This window comes from Salmo salar, chromosome 23 (assembly GCF_965601325.2).
Source record: "Salmo salar chromosome 23, fSalSal1, whole genome shotgun sequence".
In the NCBI taxonomy this organism is placed as follows: domain Eukaryota; kingdom Metazoa; phylum Chordata; class Actinopteri; order Salmoniformes; family Salmonidae; genus Salmo; species Salmo salar.
Window position 1 is genome coordinate 52,125,001 of NC_138313.1, and position 22,348 is coordinate 52,147,348.

General features: G+C 52.2%; 1 protein-coding gene across 1 annotated transcript in view; it reads left to right on the plus strand.

Moving 5' to 3' along the window:
• The window catches only part of dennd4a (DENN/MADD domain containing 4A), a 136,115-nt gene that overhangs the window by 84,013 nt on the left and 29,754 nt on the right, over positions 1-22,348 (plus strand). Inside the window, exons 19-23 of the mRNA XM_082968222.1 lie at positions 1-65; positions 3,248-3,370; positions 5,685-5,795; positions 10,351-11,540; positions 11,611-11,839. The exon at positions 1-65 is cut by the window's left edge and continues 92 nt beyond it. Coding sequence (XP_082824348.1) covers positions 1-65; positions 3,248-3,370; positions 5,685-5,795; positions 10,351-11,540; positions 11,611-11,839 — 1,718 coding nt within the window. The remainder of the gene's footprint in view (positions 66-3,247; positions 3,371-5,684; positions 5,796-10,350; positions 11,541-11,610; positions 11,840-22,348) is intronic.

The following is a 22,348-nucleotide window of genomic DNA, read 5'->3' on the forward strand; positions in this document are numbered from 1 at the left end:
CAAACAGCTGGGACGGAAACAGATGGTGCAGAACCAAACCCAGAGCAGAGACACACAGCTATCAGGTAAATCCGTCTCCCTCTCCAGGAACACCGCTGTGTTGTCTCTCAATGCTACAGTCCCTGGTTCGATTACAGGCTGTATCACAACCGGCTGTGATTGGGAATCCCATAGGGCGTCGCACAATTGGCCCAGCGTCGTCCGGGTTTGGCCGGGGTTATGTTTAATCCCAGGCCCCCCCGTCCCCGCAGGAGGCCTTTTGCCTTCTGGTGGGCCGTCATTGTAAATAGGAATTTGTTCTTAACTGACTTGCCTAGTTAAATAAAGGTTACATTTAAAAAATGAATTCACACAGTCCTGAGGCAACTGAGCGCCGGAGGAGATGGCTGCCGTTTCACGGGTTCCTAACCAGTTGTGCTATTTTGTGTGTTTTTTCGCGCTTATTTTGTACGTAATGTTTCTGCCACCGTCTCTTATGACCAAATAGATCTTCTGGATATCAGAACAGCGATTAATCACCTCGTACCGGACGAAGATTTCGAGGCAGACGCAAAGGATTTACTCCAGATAGCCGACAAGGTCTAAATCGTCGTCATTCGCGTGAAGAGGAGACGCCGATACAGGGGAGGCAGGTCCGGGTGCCCGCCTCTACCATCCGTCCTATTGGCCGACGTGCAATCACTGGAGAATAAACTGGATGAGCTACGATCAAGACGATCAATTCTACCAACGGGACAAACTGTAATATCTTATGTTTCACCGAGTTGTGGCTGGACAATATACAGTATAATATACAGTTGGCTGGTTTTTCCGTGCGTCTGCAGGACAGAACAGCTGCCTCCGGTAAGACGAGGGGTTGCGGTCTGTGTATATTTGTCAATAACAGCTGGTGCACGATGTCTAGTATTAAAGAATAAGCTGTAGACCACACTATCTACCAAGAGGTCGAGTACCTCATGATAAGCTGTAGACCACACTATCTACCAAGAGGTAGAGTACCTCATGATAAGCTGTAGACCACACTATCTACCAAGAGGTAGAGTACCTCATGATAAGCTGTAGACCACACTATCTACCAAGAGGTAGAGTACCTCATGATAAGCTGTAGACCACACTATCTACCAAGAGGTAGAGTACCTCATGATAAGCTGTAGACCACACTATCTACCAAGAGGTAGAGTATCTCATGATAAGCTGTAGACCACACTATCTACCAAGAGGTAGACTACCTCATGATAAGCTGTAGACCACACTACCCACCAAGAGGTAGAGTATCTCATGATAAGCTGTAGACCACACTATCTACCAAGAGGTAGAGTACCTCATGATAAGCTGTAGACCACACTACCCACCAAGAGGTAGAGTACCTCATGATCAGCTGTAGACCACACTATCTACCAGGAGAGTTTTCATATCATTTTTCGTAGTCGTCTATTTACCACCACAAACCGATGCTGGCACTAAGACGGCACTCAACCAGCTGTATAAGGCCAAACAAGAAAATCCTCATCCAGAAGCGGTGCTCCTAGTGGCCGGGGACTTTAATGCAGGGAAACTTAAATCCGTTTTACCTTATTTCTACCAGCATGTCACATATGTTCTCCACAGAGGAACTCTGGAGCTCTGTCAGAGTGACCATCGGGTTCTTGGTCACCTCCCTGACCAAGGCCCTTCTCCCCTGATTGCTCAGTTTAGCCGGGCGGCCAGCTCTAGGAAGAGTCTTGGTGGTTCCAAACTTCTTCCATTTAAGAATGATGGAGGCCACTGTGTTCTTGGGGACCTTCAATGCTGCAGAAATGTTTTGGTACCCTTCCCCAGATCTGTGCCTCGACACAATCCTGTCATGGAGCTCTACGGACAATTCCTTCGACCTCATGGCTTGGTTTTTGCTCTGACATGAACTGTCAACTGTGAGACCTTATATAGACAGGTGTGTGCCTTTCCAAATCATGTCCAATCAATTGAATTTACCACAGGTGGACTCCAATCAAGTTGTAGAAACATCTCAAGGATGATCAATGGAAACAGGATGCACCTGAGCTCAATTTCGAGTCTCATAGCAAAGGGTCTGAATACTGATGTAAACAATGTGTTTGTTTTAAAAAAATTTTTATACATTTGCAAAAACAACTATACATCTGTTTTTCGCTTTGTCATTATGGGGTATTGTGTGTAGATTGCTGAGGATTTTATATGAATTTAATCAATTTTAGAATACAGCTGAACGTAACAAAATGTGGAAAAAGTCAAGTGCTCTGAATACTATCAGAATGCACTGATCAGGACTGTTTTGCTAGCACAGACTGGAATATGTTCCGGGACTCATCCCATGGCATTGAGGAGTACACCACATCAGTCACTGGCTTCATCAATAAGGGTCATCGATGACGTTGCCCCCATAGTAACCGTACGTACATATCCCAACCAGAAACCATGGATTACAGGCAACATTGAGCTAAAGGGTAGAGCTGCCGCTTTCAAGGAGCGGGACTCTAACCCAGAAGCTTATAAGAAATTCCACTATGCCCTCCGACGAACCATCAAACAGGCAAAGCGTCAATACAGAACTAAGATCGAATCGTACTACACCGGCTCCGACGCTCATCAGATGTGGCAGGGCTTGCAAACTATTACAGACTACAAAGGGAAGCCCAGCCACGAGTTGCCCAGTGACACAAGCCTACCAGACAAGCTAAATGACTTCTATGCGTGCTTCGAGGCAAGCAACACCTAAACAGGCATGAGAGCTCCAGTTGTTCATGACGCTCACGTCTTGTCTGTTGCCATGAAGTGCTTTAAAAGGCTGGTCTCCTCCCTCTGTAATAACCCAGACACAGAGCCTGGTCCTGGGGGAAGAGGCTCTACTCCCTCCCTCTTAGCCCAGACACAGAGTCTGGTCCTGGGGGAAGAGGCTCTACTCCCTCCCTCTTAGCCCAGACACAGAGTCTGGTCCTGGGGGAAGAGGCTCTACTCCCTCCCTCTTAGCCCAGACACAGAGTCTGGTCCTGGGGGAAGAGGCTCTACTCCCTCCCTCTTAGCCCAGACACAGAGTCTGGTCCTGGGGGAAGAGGCTCTCCTCCCTCCCTCTTAGCCCAGACACAGAGTCTGGTCCTGGGGGAAGAGGCTCTACTCCCTCCCTCTTAGCCCAGACACAGAGTCTGGTCCTGGGGGAAGAGGCTCTACTCCCTCCGTAATAGCCAAACAATCCTAAAACTCACACTCTCATCTCTCTGTTCTCTCTCTACAGACTACAGTGATCTGGACACAGTCAGTCATGGTAGTGAAGACAGTACTAACGACTCAGTTGAGCGGGTCTCAATCGATACAGACTTCACTAAGATGGACTCCAGCGATGATGGATCAAGCACAGGTACTTAAAAATGTTACCCCTCCTCTCCTTTCATCCCTCTCCCCCCTCCTGTCCTCCCTCTCTCCCCTCCTGTCCTCCCTCTCTCCCCTCCTGTCCTCCCTCTCCCCCCTCCTGTCATCCCTCTCTCCCCTCCTGTCCTCCCTCTATTCCCTCCTGTCCTCCCTCTCTCCCCTCCTGTCCTCCCTCTCTCCCCTCCTGTCCTCCCTCTCTCCCCTCCTCTCCTTTCATCCCTCTCCCCCCTCCTGTCCTCCCTCTCTCCCCTCCTGTCCTCCCTCTCTCCCTCTCTCCCCTCCTGTCCTCCCTCTCCCCCCTCCTGTCCTCCCTCTCTCCCCTCCTGTCCTCCCTCTCTCCCCTCCTGTCCTCCCTCTCTCCCCTCCTGTCCTTCCTCTCTCCCCTCCTGTCCTCCCTCTCTCCCCTCCTGTCCTCCCTCTCTCCCCTCCTGTCCTCCCTCTCTCCCCTCCTGTCCTCCCTCTCTCCCCTCCTGTCCTCCCTCTCTCCCCTCCCTCTCTCCCTCTCTCCCCTCCTGTCCTCCCTCTCTCCCCTCCTGTCCTCCGTCTCTCCCCTCCTGTCCTCCCTCTCTCCCCTCCTGTCCTCCCTCTCTCCCCTCCTGTCCTCCCTCTCTCCCCTCCTGTCCTCCCTCTCTCCCCTCCTGTCCTTCCTCTCTCCTCTCCTGTCCTCCCTCTATTCCCTCCTGTCCTCCCTCTCTCCCCTCCTGTCCTCCCTCTCTCCCCTCCTGTCCTCCCTCTCTCCCCTCCTGTCCTCCCTCCCTCTCTCCCCTCCTGTCCTCCCTCTCTCCCCTCCTGTCCTCCCTCTCTCCCCTCCTGTCCTTCCTCTCTCCCCTCCTGTCCTTCCTCTCTCCCCTCCTGTCCTCCCTCTCTCCCCTCCTGTCCTCCCTCTCTCCCCTCCTGTCCTTCCTCTCTCCCCTCCTGTCCTCCCTCTCTCCCCTCCTGTACTCCTGTCCTTCCTCTCTCCCCTCCTGTCCTCCCTCTCTCCCCTCCTGTCCTCCTGTCCTTCCTCTCTCCCCTCCTGTCCTCCCTCCCTCTCTCCCCTCCTGTCCTCCCTCTCTCCCCTCCTGTCCTCCCTCTCTCCCCTCCTGTCCTCCCTCCCTCCCTCTCTCCCCTCCTGTCCTCCCTCTCTCCCCTCCTGTCTTTCCTCTCTCCCCTCCTGTCCTCCCTCTCTCCCCTCCTGTCTTTCCTCTCTCCCCTCCTGTCCTCCCTCTCTCCCCTCCTGTCCTCCCTCTCTCCCCTCCTGTCCTCCCTCCCTTCCTCTCTCCCCTCCTGTCCTCCCTCTCTCCCCTCCTGTCCTCCCTCTCTCCCCTCCTGTCCTCCCTCTCTCCCCTCCTGTCCTCCCTCTCTCCCCTCCTGTCCTCCCTCTCTCCCCTCCTGTCCTCCCTCCCTCTCTCCCCTCCTGTCCTCCCTCTCTCCCCTCCTGTCCTCCCTCTCTCCCCTCCTGTCCTTCCTCTCTCCCCTCCTGTCCTCCCTCTATTCCCTCCTGTCCTCCCTCTCTCCCCTCCTGTACTCCTGTCCTTCCTCTCTCCCCTCCTGTCCTCCCTCTCTCCCCTCCTGTCCTCCTGTCCTTCCTCTCTCCCCTCCTGTCCTCCCTCCCTCTCTCCCCTCCTGTCCTCCCTCTCTCCCCTCCTGTCCTCCCTCTCTCCCCTCCTGTCCTCCCTCCCTCCCTCTCTCCCCTCCTGTCCTCCCTCTCTCCCCTCCTGTCTTTCCTCTCTCCCCTCCTGTCCTCCCTCTCTCCCCTCCTGTCTTTCCTCTCTCCCCTCCTGTCCTCCCTCTCTCCCCTCCTGTCCTCCCTCTCTCCCCTCCTGTCCTCCCTCCCTCCCTCTCTCCCCTCCTGTCCTCCCTGTGTCCCCTTCTGTCCCCTTCTGAGAAAGGAGGTGTTATCCAATAACTCCTCTGCTACACCGAACAAAAATATAAACGCAACAGGCCAACAATTTGAAAGATTTTAAGCCTCGATACAATCGAGACATGGATTGTGTTTGTCTGCCATTCAGAGGGTGAATGGGCAAGACAAAAGATTTAAGTGCCTTTGAACGGGGAGGTATAGTAGTAGGTGCCAGGCGCACCGGTTTGTGAACAGTTTCCTCTGTTTATCAAGAACGGTCCACAACCCAAAGGACATCCAGCCAACTTGACACAACTGTGGGAAGCATTGGAGTCAACATGGTCCCCAGCATCCCTGTGGAACGCTTTCGACACCTTGTAGAGTCCATGCCTCGATGCAACTCAATATTAGGAAAGGTGTTCTTAATGTTTTGTACACTCAGTGTCTGTCTGTCTGTCTGTCTGTCTGTCTGTTTCAGGTGGCCAATCAGACCAAGGCTATGACTCTCTATCCAAGGAGGAAGAGAGGATGATGGGAAGGGACAGCGACAGAACACCACTAGCGCAGGAGAAGTCAGAGAGGGAGTCTTGTAAGTTTAAACATGTCTGTTACTCAAGACTACTGAATAGTCCATACCAGGGTTGGGGTCAATACCATTTCAATTCAGAAAGTAAACCAAATTCCACATTTTCCTCATTGGAAAACATTGAAGATAAATTGCAATTTTCAGTGTACTTTCTGAATTGACTGAATTGAAATGGAATTGTCTCATATTACCCAGCAGTAGTGGGATGATCGTCCCAACAAAACAACAAAAAAAAAACAGCTCAAAATAATTACCTTTTTACTAATTATATCGAAATTGTGTTACATTTTATATTGCATTTTATTCTCCTAATCTGACTAAACTGACTGATGTAAAAACTCCTTTCTGGTCTCTAAAGGGCAGGATTGAAGGAACAGAGTGAAATGAATCCTCTGCCCTGGATGTTATATCACAGCACAGTGTGTGGGTGGAAGGAGAATATCTTGTCTTCAACACATCCTCTCTGTCTATATGCTGTTATATTTAGATGGCTACAAGATAGATAATCAACTGTATGATTGGATGTGCGTTATGTAACTGGGATGATCTTATATTTGATTACAAGTGTAGAACAATTTCCTGATCTCTGTTCTGTTCTGTTGTTGGTTTTTCAATCTGTTTGACGATTTATTTTGTGTGTGTGTGTGTGTTGTTATTGAGTTTGAAGTGTAACGTTCAGAGATTTTTTTATTTTTTTTTATTTACAGAGATATCTTATCTCCTCTTGAGAGGGACCACTATTATTTCTAGTTTATATGATTGATATTCCAAACACTAACTTCATGTTTAAACTTCTCCTCGGGACTTTCCACAAAAAACAATGTTTGAATTAACACACCTGATCCGGTAGTCAAAGGCTTGGTGATGACTTTTAGATTGTATTAGGGATCCCCATTAGTTCCTGTTGCCAAGGCAGCAGCTACTCTTCCTGGGGTTTATTATGGATCCCCATTAGTTCCTGCCAAGGCAGCAGCTACTCTTCATGGGGTTTATTATGGATCCCCATTAGTTCCTGCCAAGGCAGCAGCTACTCTTCCTGGGGTTTATTATGGATCCCCGTTAGTTCCTGCCAAGGCAGCAGCTACTCTTCCTGGGGTTTATTATGGATCCCCATTAGTTCCTGCCAAGGCAGCAGCTACTCTTCCTGGGGTTTATTGTGGATCCCCATTAGTTCCTGCCAAGGCAGCAGCTACTCTTCCTGGGGTTTATTATGGATCCCCGTTAGTTCCTGTTGAGGCAGCAGCTACTCTTCCTGGGGTTTATTATGGATCCCCATTAGTTCCAGTTGAGGCAGCAGCTACTCTTCCTGGGGTTTATTATGGATCCCCCTTAGTTCCTGTTGAGGCAGCAGCTACTCTTCCTGGGGTTTATTATGGATCCCCATTAGTTCCTGTTGAGGCAGCAGCTACTCTTCCTGGGGTTTATTATGGATCCCCATTAGTTCCTGTTGAGGCAGCAGCTACTCTTCCTGGGGTTTATTATGGATCCCCATTAGTTCCTGTTGAGGCAGCAGCTACTCTTCCTGGGGTTTATTATGGATCCCCCTTAGTTCCTGTTGAGGCAGCAGCTACTCTTCCTGGGGTTTATTATGGATCTCCATTAGTTCCTGCCAAGGCAGCAGCTACTCTTCCTGGGGTTTATTATGGATCCCCATTAGTTCCTGTCAAGGCAGCAGCTACTCTTCCTGGGGTTTATTATGGATCCCCATTAGTTCCTGCCAAGGCAGCAGCTACTCTTCCTGGGGTTTATTATGGATCCCCATTAGTTCCTGCCAAGGCAGCAGCTACTCTTCCTGGGGTTTATTATGGATCCCCATTAGTTCCTGCCAAGGCAGCAGCTACTCTTCCTGGGGTTTATTATGGAACCTCATTAGTTCCTGCCAAGGCAGCAGCTACTCTTCCTGGGGTTTATTATGGATCCCCATTAGTTCCTGCCAAGGCAGCAGCTACTCTTCCTGGGGTTTATTATGGATCCCCATTAGTTCCTGCCAAGGCAGCAGCTACTCTTCCTGGGGTTTATTATGGATCCCCATTAGTTCCTGCCAAGGCAGCAGCTACTCATTCTGTGGTTTATTATGGATCCCCATTAGTTCCTGTCAAGGCAGCAGCTACTCTTCCTGGGGTCCAGCAACATTAAGGCAGTTATATATTTCACAATTACAAATATAATAACACTTTTCACAAAACATTAAGTGTGTTACCTCAGACCTCTACTACCACATATCTACAATACAACACCCACGTGTGTGTAGAGTGTGTGTGTGTGTATTTTTAAATCTGATTCTACTGCTGCATCAGTTACCTGATGTGGAATAGAGTTCCATGTAGTCTTGGCTCTATGTAGTACTGTGCTCCTCCCATAGTCTGTTCTGGACTTGGGGACTGTGAAGAGACCTCTGGTGGCATGTCTTGTGGGGTATGGATGGGTGTCTGAGCTGTGTGCCAGTCAGTTTAAACAGACCTCTGGTGGCATGTCTTGTGGGGTATGGATGGGTGTCTGAGCTGTGTGCCAGTCAGTTTAAACAGACCTCTGGTGGCATGTCTTGTGGGGTATGGATGGGTGTCTGAGCTGTGTGCCAGTAGTTTAAACAGACCTCTGGTGGCATGTCTTGTGGGGTATGTATGGGTGTCTGAGCTGTGTGCCAGTCAGTTTAAACAGACCTCTGGTGGCATGTCTTGTGGGGTATGGATGGGTGTCTGAGCTGTGTGCCAGTCAGTTTAAACAGACCTCTGGTGGCATGTCTTGTGGGGTATGGATGGGTGTCTGAGCTGTGTGCCAGTCAGTTTAAACAGACCTCTGGTGGCATGTCTTGTGGGGTATGGATGGGTGTCTGAGCTGTGTGCCAGTAGTTTAAACAGACCTCTGGTGGCATGTCTTGTGGGGTATGGATGGGTGTCTGAGCTGTGTGCCAGTAGTTTAAACAGACCTCTGGTGGCATGTCTTGTGGGGTATGGATGGGTGTCTGAGCTGTGTGCCAGTCAGTTTAAACAGACCTCTGGTGGCATGTCTTGTGGGGTATGGATGGGTGTCTGAGCTGTGTGCCAGTCAGTTTAAACAGACCTCTGGTGGCATGTCTTGTGGGGTATGTATGGGTGTCTGAGCTGTGTGCCAGTCAGTTTAAACAGACCTCTGGTGGCATGTCTTGTGGGGTATGTATGGGTGTCTGAGCTGTGTGCCAGTAGTTTAAACAGACCTCTGGTGGCATGTCTTGTGGGGTATGGATGGGTGTCTGAGCTGTGTGCCAGTAGTTTAAACAGACCTCTGGTGGCATGTCTTGTGGGGTATGGATGGGTGTCTGAGCTGTGTGCCAGTCAGTTTAAACAGACCTCTGGTGGCATGTCTTGTGGGGTATGGATGGGTGTCTGAGCTGTGTGCCAGTAGTTTAAACAGACCTCTGGTGGCATGTCTTGTGGGGTATGGATGGGTGTCTGAGCTGTGTGCCAGTCAGTTTAAACAGACCTCTGGTGGCATGTCTTGTGGGGTATGTATGGGTGTCTGAGCTGTGTGCCAGTAGTTTAAACAGACCTCTGGTGGCATGTCTTGTGGGGTATGTATGGGTGTCTGAGCTGTGTGCCAGTAGTTTAAACAGACCTCTGGTGGCATGTCTTGTGGGGTATGGATGGGTGTCTGAGCTGTGTGCCAGTAGTTTAAACAGACCTCTGGTGGCATGTCTTGTGGGGTATGGATGGGTGTCTGAGCTGTGTGCCAGTAGTTTAAACAGACCTCTGGTGGCATGTCTTGTGGGGTATGTATGGGTGTCTGAGCTGTGTGCCAGTAGTTTAAACAGACCTCTGGTGGCATGTCTTGTGGGGTATGTATGGGTGTCTGAGCTGTGTGCCAGTAGTTTAAACAGACCTCTGGTGGCATGTCTTGTGGGGTATGGATGGGTGTCTGAGCTGTGTGCCAGTCAGTTTAAACAGACCTCTGGTGGCATGTCTTGTGGGGTATGGATGGGTGTCTGAGCTGTGTGCCAGTAGTTTAAACAGACCTCTGGTGGCATGTCTTGTGGGGTATGGATGGGTGTCTGAGCTGTGTGCCAGTAGTTTAAACAGACCTCTGGTGGCATGTCTTGTGGGGTATGGATGGGTGTCTGAGCTGTGTGCCAGTAGTTTAAACAGACACCTCAGTACATTCAGCATGTCAACACTTCTTACAAAAAGAGTTGACTAGACAGGTGGCATGTTAATTACATTTTACATTTTAGTCATTTAGCAGATGCTCTTATCCAGAGCAACTTTACAGTAGTGAATGCATACATTTCGTAATTTTTATGTATTTTTTGTACCGGCCCCCCGTGGGAATCGAACCCACAACCCTAGCGTTGCACACACCATGCTGGCGTTGCAAACACCATGCTCTACCAACTGAGCCACGGGGAAGGAGGCGGAGTATGACTCATAATAAATGTAGTAAATGTATCGGAGTCAACATGGATCCACGTCATCTCATCCCCAACCCCTTTGACTACTTCAATCAGCTAGTTCAGTTTTTATTTCATTACGTCTGGGCATCCCCGAGGGCTTTTAATAAACGTTATGTCAACTGTTATGTCTTTTAGGTCCTCTGAGAAGACAGGACCACATTACCACACCCGGTGACTCCAACAGACCAAAGAACCGAAGACTGAGGCCCAATTCCCTGGATCTGACCGGAGGACAGAGGACTCTCAGGACCATCACACTTAACTTCACCTCCAACACCATGCAGGTCCGGGGCCCTGCTCCAAAACGGCCGCCGCCTCCGAACTGCAAACCTGGGAAAGCTGAAGCCAGTCAGGCTGATCCTACCCAGAACCAGGAGAGATTGGATGGAGGAGAGAGGGAGGAGATAGAAGGTAGTAAGAACAGACATACACCTGCCATGGAGGTGGGAAGGAGGATTGTGAGCTGCAGTGGTGGAGACACTGAAAGGCCTGCAACCTGCAGTGTTAGTGGAGATGGGACCGAGGCTGCAGATTGCAGTGTTAGTGGAGATGGGACCGAGGCTGCAGATTACAGTGTTAGTGGAGATGGGACCGAGGCTGCAGATTACAGTGTTAGTGGAGATGGGACCGAGGCTGCAGATTGCAGTGTTAGTGGAGATGGGACCGAGGCTGCAGATTGCAGTGTTAGTGGAGATGGGACCGAGGCTTCAGATTGCAGTGTCTCCAAACAGAGCAGTGTAAAAAACAGCGGTGAAACCGTGGACAGAGCCATCAAGAGGACAGGTATCGTTGAGACTGGCTTTGACCCTCTGTCCATTATAGCAGCTGAGACTGAGACGGACACAGAGACGGAGGGTGATGTGGACAGTAGCAGTACCCACGCAGCCCGCCGAGACCTGGCAGAAGAGATAGAGATGTACATGAAGGTTCTGAGCCCTCTGAGCAGCAGGACGGCCAGCATGGACCTTCAGAACCCATCCAGCCCGTTACTCCACGCCACCTCCACCCCATCTAAACACTCATCCCATCGACCTCGGCCCCTCAGCCTGACCTACTCCCCATGTACCTCCCCTCGACCCCTTCCTCCCTTGCTTCGTGCCAACTCACAACTCCCCCTCTCCAGGCCCAAAGAACGTCTCCGTCCCTCCTCGTTGGTCTCCCCCTCCTCCCCTACTCCTTCCTCAACTTTCTCCATGGACTCCCTCCTCACACCAACTCTTAGTCTGGACATGTTTAAGAGCAGCTTCCTGTCGGCAGGGAAAGGGGTGGCTGAGAAGGCTAGCAGGCTCTACTCTCGCCTGTCATCACAGACATCACTCTCACAGGTATGTTACAAACCATCCGTCTAATGGAAGACATTGTCCGGGATCCAAAAGTAACACTCTTCTCCCACAGGATGTGAACTGTGACCAGATCAGCGTGTCATCAATGACCTCAGTGGACCCAGAATGCACCTCTCTGTTGGAAGAAGGCTCTGTCCTGGACCCTGAAGGTTTCACCTCCTCCTACGCCTCCCCCCAGCACGACAGCGTCACGTGCCTGAGGAGGAGCCCAGCCAGGGGACGCCTCGTCTCTCAGAGCCCCACCTCGCCCTGCAAGGTGTTCCGCCACAACTCCTTCTCTAGTACGTAAAGTAGTCCCTCCTCATTCTCACTCTGTCTTAGTTTGCTAGTTTGCTAGTTGCTAGTTTGCTAGTTTGCTAGTTACTAGTTGCTAGTTTGCTAGTTTGCTAGTTTGCTAGTTACTAGTTGCTAGTTGCTAGTTTGCTAGTTGCTAGTTTGCTAGTTGCTAGTTTCTAGTTGGTAATTGCTAGTTGCTAGTTGCTAATTGCTAGTTGCTAGTTTTCTAGTTACTAGTTGCTAGTTGCTAGTTTGCTAGTTGCTAGTTTGCTAGTTGCTAGTTTCTAGTTGCTAATTGCTAGGTGCTAGTTTGCTAGTTTGCTAGTTGCTAGTTTTCTAGTTGCTAGTTTGCTAGTTGCTAGTTTGCTAGTTGCTAGTTGCTAATTTGCTAGTTTGCTAGTTGCTAGTTTGCTAGTTGCTAGTTTGCTAGTTGCTAGTTGCTAGGTGCTAGTTTGCTAGTTGCTAGTTTGCTAGTTGCTAGTTGCTAATTTGCTAGGTGCTAGTTTCTAGTTGCGGTTGGCTTCCCGGGTTAAGCAGGTGGGTGTTAAGAACCAACGGTTTGGCGGGTCATGTTTTGGAGGACATATGACTCGACCTTCGCCTCTCCCGAGCCCGTTGGGGAGTTGCAGCGATGAGACAAGGTCATAATTGAAAAAGGGGGTTAAAATACAAGAAATAACAAAAATAAAATGATTGCAGTTTTGAAACTGCAGTTGGCTGTGATATTTTGGACGTAGTAATTGCAGAATAAAAAAATTACGAAGTCGTTGAAGAATACTGCAGTTATACTACAGAATACTGCAGTTATACTACAGAATACTGCAGTTATACTACAGAATACTGCAGTTATACTACAGAATACTGCAGTTATACTACAGAATACTGCAGTTATACTACAGTGTACTGCAGTTATAATGCATTCTAAGTACATTTACACTACAGTGTACTGCAGTTATACTGCACTCTGACAATAATCTTTTTACAGTAAAGGAAGGAATTGAATTATGAAACTTTTGAGTGTTTAATGTTTTGTAGAGTCGTGCCAGTAAACCATTTCAACTTCTTGCAGTTCTTCACTGGTTACGCAGCAGAATAGCTATTTGTGATCTAAATGTAGTAAGTCAATAAGAGGAGTGTGACTTAGTGATGGGGCTGGGTTAGAGGAGGGTGACTTAGTGGTGGGGCTGGGTTAGAGGAGGGTGACTTAGTGATGGGGCTGGGTTAGAGGAGGGTGACTTAGTGTTGGGGCTGGGTTAGAGGAGTGTGACTTAGTGGTGGGGCTGGGTTAGAGGAGGGTGACTTAGTGTTGGGGCTGGGTTAGAGGAGGATGACTTAGTGATGGGGCTGGGTTAGAGGAGGATGACTTAGTGATGTGGCTGGGTTAGAGGAGGGTGACTTAGTGATGGGGCTGGGTTAGAGGAGGGTGACTTAGTGGTGGGGCTGGGTTAGAGGAGGGTGACTTAGTGATGGGGCTGGGTTAGAGGAGGGTGACTTAGTGATGGGGCTGGGTTAGAGGAGGGTGACTTAGTGGTGGGGCTGGGTAAGAGGAGGGTGACTTAGTGGTGGGGCTGGGTAAGAGGAGGGTGACTTAGTGGTGGGGCTGGGTTAGAGGAGGGTGACTTATTGATGGGGCTGGGTTAGAGGAGGGTGACTTAGTGATGTTGCTGGGTTAGAGGAGGGTGACTTAGTGATGAGGCTGGGTAAGAGGAGGGTGACTTAGTGGTGGGGCTGGGTTAGAGGAGGGTGACTTAGTGGTGGGGCTGGGTTAGAGGAGGGTGACTTAGTGGTGGGGCTGGGTTAGAGGAGGGTGCCTTAGTGATGGGGCTGGGTAAGAGGAAGGTGACTTAGTGGTGGGGCTGGGTAAGAGGATGGTGACTTAGTGGTGGGGCTAGGTTAGAGGAGGGTGACTTAGTGGTGAGGCTGGGTAAAAGGAGGGTGACTTAGTGATGTGGCTGGGTTAGAGGAGGGTGACTTAGTGGTGAGGCTGGGTTAGAGGAGGGTGACTTAGTGATGGGGCTGGGTTAGAGGAGGGTGACTTAGTGATGGGGCTGGGTTAGAGGAGGGTGACTTAGTGGTGAGGCTGGGTTAGAGGAGGGTGACTTAGTGTTGGGGCTGGGTTAGAGGAGGGTGACTTAGTGGTGGGGCTGGGTTAGAGGAGGGTGACTTAGTGATGGGGCTGGGTTAGAGGAGGGTGACTTAGTGGTGGGGCTGGGTTAGAGGAGGGTGACTTAGTGATGGGGCTGGGTTAGAGGAGGGTGACTTAGTGATGGGGCTGGGTTAGAGGAGGGTGACTTAGTGATGGGGCTGGGTTAGAGGAGGGTGACTTAGTGATGGGGCTGGGTTAGAGGAGGGTGACTTAGTGATGGGGCTGGGTTAGAGGAGGGTGACTCAGTGATGGGGCTGGGTTAGAGGAGGGTGACTTAGTGATGGGGCTGGGTTAGAGGAGGGTGACTTAGTGATGGGGCTGGGTTAGAGGAGGGTGACTTAGTGATGGGGCTGGGTTAGAGGAGGGTGACTTAGTGATGGGGCTGGGTTAGAGGAGGGTGACTTAGTGATGGGGCTGGGTTAGAGGAGGGTGACTTAGTGGTGAGGCTGGGTTAGAGGAGGGTGACTTAGTGGTGAGGCTGGGTTAGAGGAGGGTGACTTAGTGTTGGGGCTGGGTTAGAGGAGGGTGACTTAGTGGTGAGGGGTAAGAGGAGGGTGACTTAGTGATGGGGCTGGGTTAGAGGAGGGTGACTTAGTGACTTAGTGGTGGGGCTGGGTTAGAGGAGGGTGACTTAGTGATGGGCCTGGGTAAGAGGAGGGTGACTTAGTGATGGGGCTGGGTAAGAGGAGGGTGACTTAGTGGTGAGGCTGGGTTAGAGGAGGGTGACTGAGTGGTGAGGGGTAAGAGGAGGGTGACTTAGTGTTGGGGCTGGGTTAGAGGAGGGTGACTTAGTGATGGGGCTGGGTTAGAGGAGGGTGACTTAGTGTTGGGGCTGGGTAAGAGGAGGGTGACTTAGTGTTGGGGCTGGGTAAGAGGAGGGTGACTTAGTGGTGGGGCTGGGTTAGAGGAGGGTGACTTAGTGTTGGGGCTGGGTAAGAGGAGGGTGACTTAGTGGTGAGGCTGGGTAAGAGGAGGGTGACTTAGTGGTGAGGCTGGGTAAGAGGAGGGTGACTTAGTGATGGGGCTGGGTAAGAGGAGGGTGACTTAGTGATTTAGAGTGATGGGGCTGGGTAAGAGGAGGGTGACTTAGTGCTTTAGAGTGATGGGGCTGGGGCTGGGTTAGAGGAGGGTGACTTAGTGATGGGGCTGGGTTAGAGGAGGGTGACTTAGTGGTGAGGCTGGGTTAGAGGAGGGTGACTTAGTGTTGGGGCTGGGTAAGAGGAGGGTGACTTAGTGTTGGGGCTGGGTTAGAGGAGGGTGACTTAGTGTTGGGGCTGGGTTAGAGGAGGGTGACTTAGTGATGGGGCTGGGTAAGAGGAGGGTGACTTAGTGATGGGGCTGGGTTAGAGGAGGGTGACTTAGTGTTGGGGCTGGGTTAGAGGAGGGTGACTTAGTGATGGGGCTGGGTTAGAGGAGGGTGACTTAGTGTTGGGGCTGGGTTAGAGGAGGGTGACTTAGTGATGGGGCTGGGTTAGAGGAGGGTGACTTAGTGATGGGGCTGGGTTAGAGGAGGGTGACTTAGTGGTGGGGCTGGGTTAGAGGAGGGTGACTTAGTGGTGGGGCTGGGTTAGAGGAGGGTGACTTAGTGATGGGGCTGGGTTAGAGTAGGGTGACTTAGTGATGTGGCTGGGTTAGAGGAGGGTGACTTAGTGTTGGGGCTGGGTAAGAGGAGGGTGACTTAGTGTTGGGGCTGGGTTAGAGGAGGGTGACTTAGTGGTGAGGCTGGGTAAGAGGAGGGTGACTTAGTGATGGGGCTGGGTTAGAGGAGGGTGACTTAGTGATGGGGCTGGGTTAGAGGAGGGTGACTTAGTGATGGGGCTGGGTTAGAGGAGGGTGACTTAGTGATGGGGCTGGGTTAGAGTAGGGTGACTTAGTGATGTGGCTGGGTTAGAGGAGGGTGACTTAGTGATGTGGCTGGGTTAGAGGAGGGTGACTTAGTGGTGGGGCTGGGTTAGAGGAGGGTGACTTAGTGATGGGGCTGGGTAAGAGGAGGGTGACTTAGTGACTTAGTGGTGGGGCTGGGTAAGAGGAGGGTGACTTAGTGATGGGGCTGGGTTAGAGGAGGGTGACTTAGTGATGTAGAGTGTTGGGGCTGGGTTAGAGGAGGGTGACTTAGTGACGGGGCTGGGTTAGAGGAGGGTGACTTAGTGATGTTGCTGGGTTAGAGGAGGGTGACTTAGTGTTGGGGCTGGGTTAGAGGAGGGTGACTTAGTGATGGGGCTGGGTTAGAGGAGGGTGACTTAGTGGTGAGGGGTAAGAGGAGGGTGACTTAGTGTTGGGGCTGGGTTAGAGGAGGGTGACTTAGTGATGGGGCTGGGTTAGAGGAGGGTGACTTAGTGTTGGGGCTGGGTAAGAGGAGGGTGACTTAGTGTTGGGGCTGGGTAAGAGGAGGGTGACTTAGTGGTGGGGCTGGGTTAGAGGAGGGTGACTTAGTGTTGGGGCTGGGTAAGAGGAGGGTGACTTAGTGGTGAGGCTGGGTAAGAGGAGGGTGACTTAGTGGTGAGGCTGGGTAAGAGGAGGGTGACTTAGTGATGGGGCTGGGTAAGAGGAGGGTGACTTAGTGATTTAGAGTGATGGGGCTGGGTAAGAGGAGGGTGACTTAGTGATTTAGAGTGATGGGGCTGGGGCTGGGTTAGAGGAGGGTGACTTAGTGATGGGGCTGGGTTAGAGGAGGGTGACTTAGTGGTGAGGCTGGGTTAGAGGAGGGTGACTTAGTGTTGGGGCTGGGTAAGAGGAGGGTGACTTAGTGTTGGGGCTGGGTTAGAGGAGGGTGACTTAGTGTTGGGGCTGGGTTAGAGGAGGGTGACTTAGTGATGGGGCTGGGTAAGAGGAGGGTGACTTAGTGATGGGGCTGGGTTAGAGGAGGGTGACTTAGTGTTGGGGCTGGGTTAGAGGAGGGTGACTTAGTGATGGGGCTGGGTTAGAGGAGGGTGACTTAGTGTTGGGGCTGGGTTAGAGGAGGGTGACTTAGTGATGGGGCTGGGTTAGAGGAGGGTGACTTAGTGATGGGGCTGGGTTAGAGGAGGGTGACTTAGTGGTGGGGCTGGGTTAGAGGAGGGTGACTTAGTGGTGGGGCTGGGTTAGAGGAGGGTGACTTAGTGATGGGGCTGGGTTAGAGTAGGGTGACTTAGTGATGTGGCTGGGTTAGAGGAGGGTGACTTAGTGTTGGGGCTGGGTAAGAGGAGGGTGACTTAGTGTTGGGGCTGGGTTAGAGGAGGGTGACTTAGTGGTGAGGCTGGGTAAGAGGAGGGTGACTTAGTGATGGGGCTGGGTTAGAGGAGGGTGACTTAGTGATGGGGCTGGGTTAGAGGAGGGTGACTTAGTGATGGGGCTGGGTTAGAGGAGGGTGACTTAGTGATGGGGCTGGGTTAGAGTAGGGTGACTTAGTGATGTGGCTGGGTTAGAGGAGGGTGACTTAGTGATGTGGCTGGGTTAGAGGAGGGTGACTTAGTGGTGGGGCTGGGTAAGAGGAGGGTGACTTAGTGATGGGGCTGGGTAAGAGGAGGGTGACTTAGTGACTTAGTGGTGGGGCTGGGTAAGAGGAGGGTGACTTAGTGATGGGGCTGGGTTAGAGGAGGGTGACTTAGTGATGTAGAGTGTTGGGGCTGGGTTAGAGGAGGGTGACTTAGTGATGGGGCTGGGTTAGAGGAGGGTGACTTAGTGATGTTGCTGGGTTAGAGGAGGGTGACTTAGTGTTGGGGCTGGGTTAGAGGAGGGTGACTTAGTGATGGGGCTGGGTTAGAGGAGGGTGACTTAGTGATGGGGCTGGGTTAGAGGAGGGTGACTTAGTGGTGGGGCTGGGTTAGAGGAGGGTGACTTAGTGATGGGGCTGGGTTAGAGGAGGGTGACTTAGTGATGGGGCTGGGTTAGAGGAGGGTGACTTAGTGATGGGGCTGGGTTAGAGTAGGGTGACTTAGTGATGTGGCTGGGTTAGAGGAGGGTGACTTAGTGATGTGGCTGGGTTAGAAGAGGGTGACTTAGTGGTGGGGCTGGGTAAGAGGAGGGTGACTTAGTGATGGGGCTGGGTAAGAGGAGGGTGACTTAGTGACTTAGTGGTGGGGCTGGGTAAGAGGAGGGTGACTTAGTGATGGGGCTGGGTTAGAGGAGGGTGACTTAGTGATGTAGAGTGTTGGGGCTGGGTTAGAGGAGGGTGACTTAGTGATGGGGCTGGGTTAGAGGAGGGTGACTTAGTGATGTTGCTGGGTTAGAGGAGGGTGACTTAGTGTTGGGGCTGGGTTAGAGGAGGGTGACTTAGTGATGGGGCTGGGTTAGAGGAGGGTGACTTAGTGGTGAGGGGTAAGAGGACGGTGACTTAGTGATGGGGCTGGGTTAGAGGAGGGTGACTTAGTGATGGGGCTGGGTTAGAGGAGGGTGACTTAGTGGTGGGGCTGGGTTAGAGGAGGGTGACTTAGTGATGGGGCTGGGTTAGAGGAGGGTGACTTAGTGATGGGGCTGGGTTAGAGGAGGGTGACTTAGTGATGGGGCTGGGTTAGAGTAGGGTGACTTAGTGATGTGGCTGGGTTAGAGGAGGGTGACGTAGTGATGTGGCTGGGTTAGAGGAGGGTGACTTAGTGGTGGGGCTGGGTAAGAGGAGGGTGACTTAGTGATGGGGCTGGGTAAGAGGAGGGTGACTTAGTGACTTAGTGGTGGGGCTGGGTAAGAGGAGGGTGACTTAGTGATGGGGCTGGGTTAGAGGAGGGTGACTTAGTGATGTAGAGTGTTGGGGCTGGGTTAGAGGAGGGTGACTTAGTGATGGGGCTGGGTTAGAGGAGGGTGACTTAGTGATGTTGCTGGGTTAGAGGAGGGTGACTTAGTGTTGGGGCTGGGTTAGAGGAGGGTGACTTAGTGATGGGGCTGGGTTAAAGGAGGGTGACTTAGTGTTGGGGCTGGGTAAGAGGAGGGTGACTTAGTGTTGGGGCTGGGTAAGAGGAGGGTGACTTAGTGGTGGGGCTGGGTTAGAGGAGGGTGACTTAGTGTTGGGGCTAGGTAAGAGAAGGGTGACTTAGTGGTGAGGGGTAAGAGGAGGGTGACTTAGTGTTGGGGCTGGGTTAGAGGAGGGTGACTTAGTGATGGGGCTGGGTTAGAGGAGGGTGACTTAGTGTTGGGGCTGGGTAAGAGGAGGGTGACTTAGTGTTGGGGCTGGGTAAGAGGAGGGTGACTTAGTGGTGGGGCTGGGTTAGAGGAGGGTGACTTAGTGTTGGGGCTGGGTAAGAGGAGGGTGACTTAGTGGTGAGGCTGGGTAAGAGGAGGGTGACTTAGTGGTGAGGCTGGGTAAGAGGAGGGTGACTTAGTGATGGGGCTGGGTAAGAGGAGGGTGACTTAGTGATTTAGAGTGATGGGGCTGGGTAAGAGGAGGGTGACTTAGTGATTTAGAGTGATGGGGCTGGGGCTGGGTTAGAGGAGGGTGACTTAGTGATGGGGCTGGGTTAGAGGAGGGTGACTTAGTGGTGAGGCTGGGTTAGAGGAGGGTGACTTAGTGTTGGGGCTGGGTAAGAGGAGGGTGACTTAGTGTTGGGGCTGGGTTAGAGGAGGGTGACTTAGTGTTGGGGCTGGGTTAGAGGAGGGTGACTTAGTGATGGGGCTGGGTAAGAGGAGGGTGACTTAGTGATGGGGCTGGGTTAGAGGAGGGTGACTTAGTGTTGGGGCTGGGTTAGAGGAGGGTGACTTAGTGATGGGGCTGGGTTAGAGGAGGGTGACTTAGTGTTGGGGCTGGGTTAGAGGAGGGTGACTTAGTGATGGGGCTGGGTTAGAGGAGGGTGACTTAGTGATGGGGCTGGGTTAGAGGAGGGTGACTTAGTGGTGGGGCTGGGTTAGAGGAGGGTGACTTAGTGGTGGGGCTGGGTTAGAGGAGGGTGACTTAGTTATGGGGCTGGGTTAGAGTAGGGTGACTTAGTGATGTGGCTGGGTTAGAGGAGGGTGACTTAGTGTTGGGGCTGGGTAAGAGGAGGGTGACTTAGTGTTGGGGCTGGGTTAGAGGAGGGTGACTTAGTGGTGAGGCTGGGTAAGAGGAGGGTGACTTAGTGATGGGGCTGGGTTAGAGGAGGGTGACTTAGTGATGGGGCTGGGTTAGAGGAGGGTGACTTAGTGATGGGGCTGGGTTAGAGGAGGGTGACTTAGTGATGGGGCTGGGTTAGAGTAGGGTGACTTAGTGATGTGGCTGGGTTAGAGGAGGGTGACTTAGTGATGTGGCTGGGTTAGAGGAGGGTGACTTAGTGATGGGGCTGGGTAAGAGGAGGGTGACTTAGTGATGGGGCTGGGTAAGAGGAGGGTGACTTAGTGACTTAGTGGTGGGGCTGGGTAAGAGGAGGGTGACTTAGTGATGGGGCTGGGTTAGAGGAGGGTGACTTAGTGATGTAGAGTGTTGGGGCTGGGTTAGAGGAGGGTGACTTAGTGATGGGGCTGGGTTAGAGGAGGGTGACTTAGTGTTGGGGCTGGGTTAGAGGAGGGTGACTTAGTGATGGGGCTGGTTTAGAGGAGGGTGACTTAGTGATGGGGCTGGGTTAGAGGAGGGTGACTTAGTGGTGGGGCTGTGTTAGAGGAGGGTGACTTAGTGATGGGGCTGGGTTAGAGGAGGGTGACTTAGTGATGGGGCTGGGTTAGAGGAGGGTGACTTAGTGATGTGGCTGGGTTAGAGGAGGGTGACTTAGTGATGTGGCTGGGTTAGAGGAGGGTGACTTAGTGGTGGGGCTGGGTAAGAGGAGGGTGACTTAGTGATGGGGCTGGGTAAGAGGAGGGTGACTTAGTGACTTAGTGGTGGGGCTGGGTAAGAGGAGGGTGACTTAGTGACTTAGTGATGGGGCTGGGTTAGAGGAGGGTGACTTAGTGATGTAGAGTGTTGGGGCTGGGTTAGAGGAGGGTGACTTAGTGATGGGGCTGGGTTAGAGGAGGGTGACTTAGTGATGGGGCTGGGTTAGAGGAGGGTGACTTAGTGGTGGGGCTGGGTTAGAGGAGGGTGACTTAGTGGTGGGGCTGGGTTAGAGGAGGGTGACTTAGTGATGTTGCTGGGTTAGAGGAGGGTGACTTAGTGGTGGGGCTGGATTAGAGGAGGGTGACTTAGTGTTGGGGCTGGGTTAGAGGAGGGTGACTCAGTGATGGGGCTGGGTTAGAGGAGGGTGACTTAGTGATGGGGCTTGGTTAGAGGAGGGTGACTTAGTGATGGGGCTGGGTTAGAGGAGGGTGACTTAGTGATGTTGCTGGGTTAGAGGAGGGTGACTTAGTGATGGGGCTGGGTTAGAGGAGGGTGACTTAGTGTTGGGGCTGGGTTAGAGGAGGGTGACTTAGTGGTGAGGCTGGGTAAGAGGAGGATGACTTAGTGATGGGGCTGGGTTAGAGGAGGGTGACTTAGTGATGGGGCTGGGTTAGAGGAGGGTGACTTAGTGATGGGGCTGGGTTAGAGTAGGGTGACTTAGTGATGTGGCTGGGTTAGAGGAGGGTGACTTAGTGATGTGGCTGGGTTAGAGGAGGGTGACTTAGTGGTGGGGCTGGGTAAGAGGAGGGTGACTTAGTGATGGGGCTGGGTAAGAGGAGGGTGACTTAGTGACTTAGTGGTGGGGCTGGGTAAGAGGAGGGTGACTTAGTGATGGGGCTGGGTTAGAGGAGGGTGACATAGTGATGGGGCTGGGTTAGAGGAGGGTGACTTAGTGATGTGGCTGGGTTAGAGGAGGGTGACTTAGTGATGTGGCTGGGTTAGAGGAGGGTGACTTAGTGGTGGGGCTGGGTAAGAGGAGGGTGACTTAGTGATGGGGCTGGGTAAGAGGAGGGTGACTTAGTGACTTAGTGGTGGGGCTGGGTAAGAGGAGGGTGACTTAGTGACTTAGTGATGGGGCTGGGTTAGAGGAGGGTGACTTAGTGATGTAGAGTGTTGGGGCTGGGTTAGAGGAGGGTGACTTAGTGATGGGGCTGGGTTAGAGGAGGGTGACTTAGTGATGGGGCTGGGTTAGAGGAGGGTGACTTAGTGGTGGGGCTGGGTTAGAGGAGGGTGACTTAGTGGTGGGGCTGGGTTAGAGGAGGGTGACTTAGTGGTGGGGCTGGGTTAGAGGAGGGTGACTTAGTGATGTTGCTGGGTTAGAGGAGGGTGACTTAGTGGTGGGGCTGGGTTAGAGGAGGGTGACTTAGTGTTGGGGCTGGGTTAGAGGAGGGTGACTCAGTGATGGGGCTGGGTTAGAGGAGGGTGACTTAGTGATGGGGCTGGGTTAGAGGAGGGTGACTTAGTGATGGGGCTGGGTTAGAGGAGGGTGACTTAGTGGTGGGGCTGGGTTAGAGGAGGGTGACTTAGTGGTGGGGCTGGGTTAGAGGAGGGTGACTTAGTGGTGGGGCTGGGTTAGAGGAGGGTGACTTAGTGGTGGGGCTGGGTTAGAGGAGGGTGACT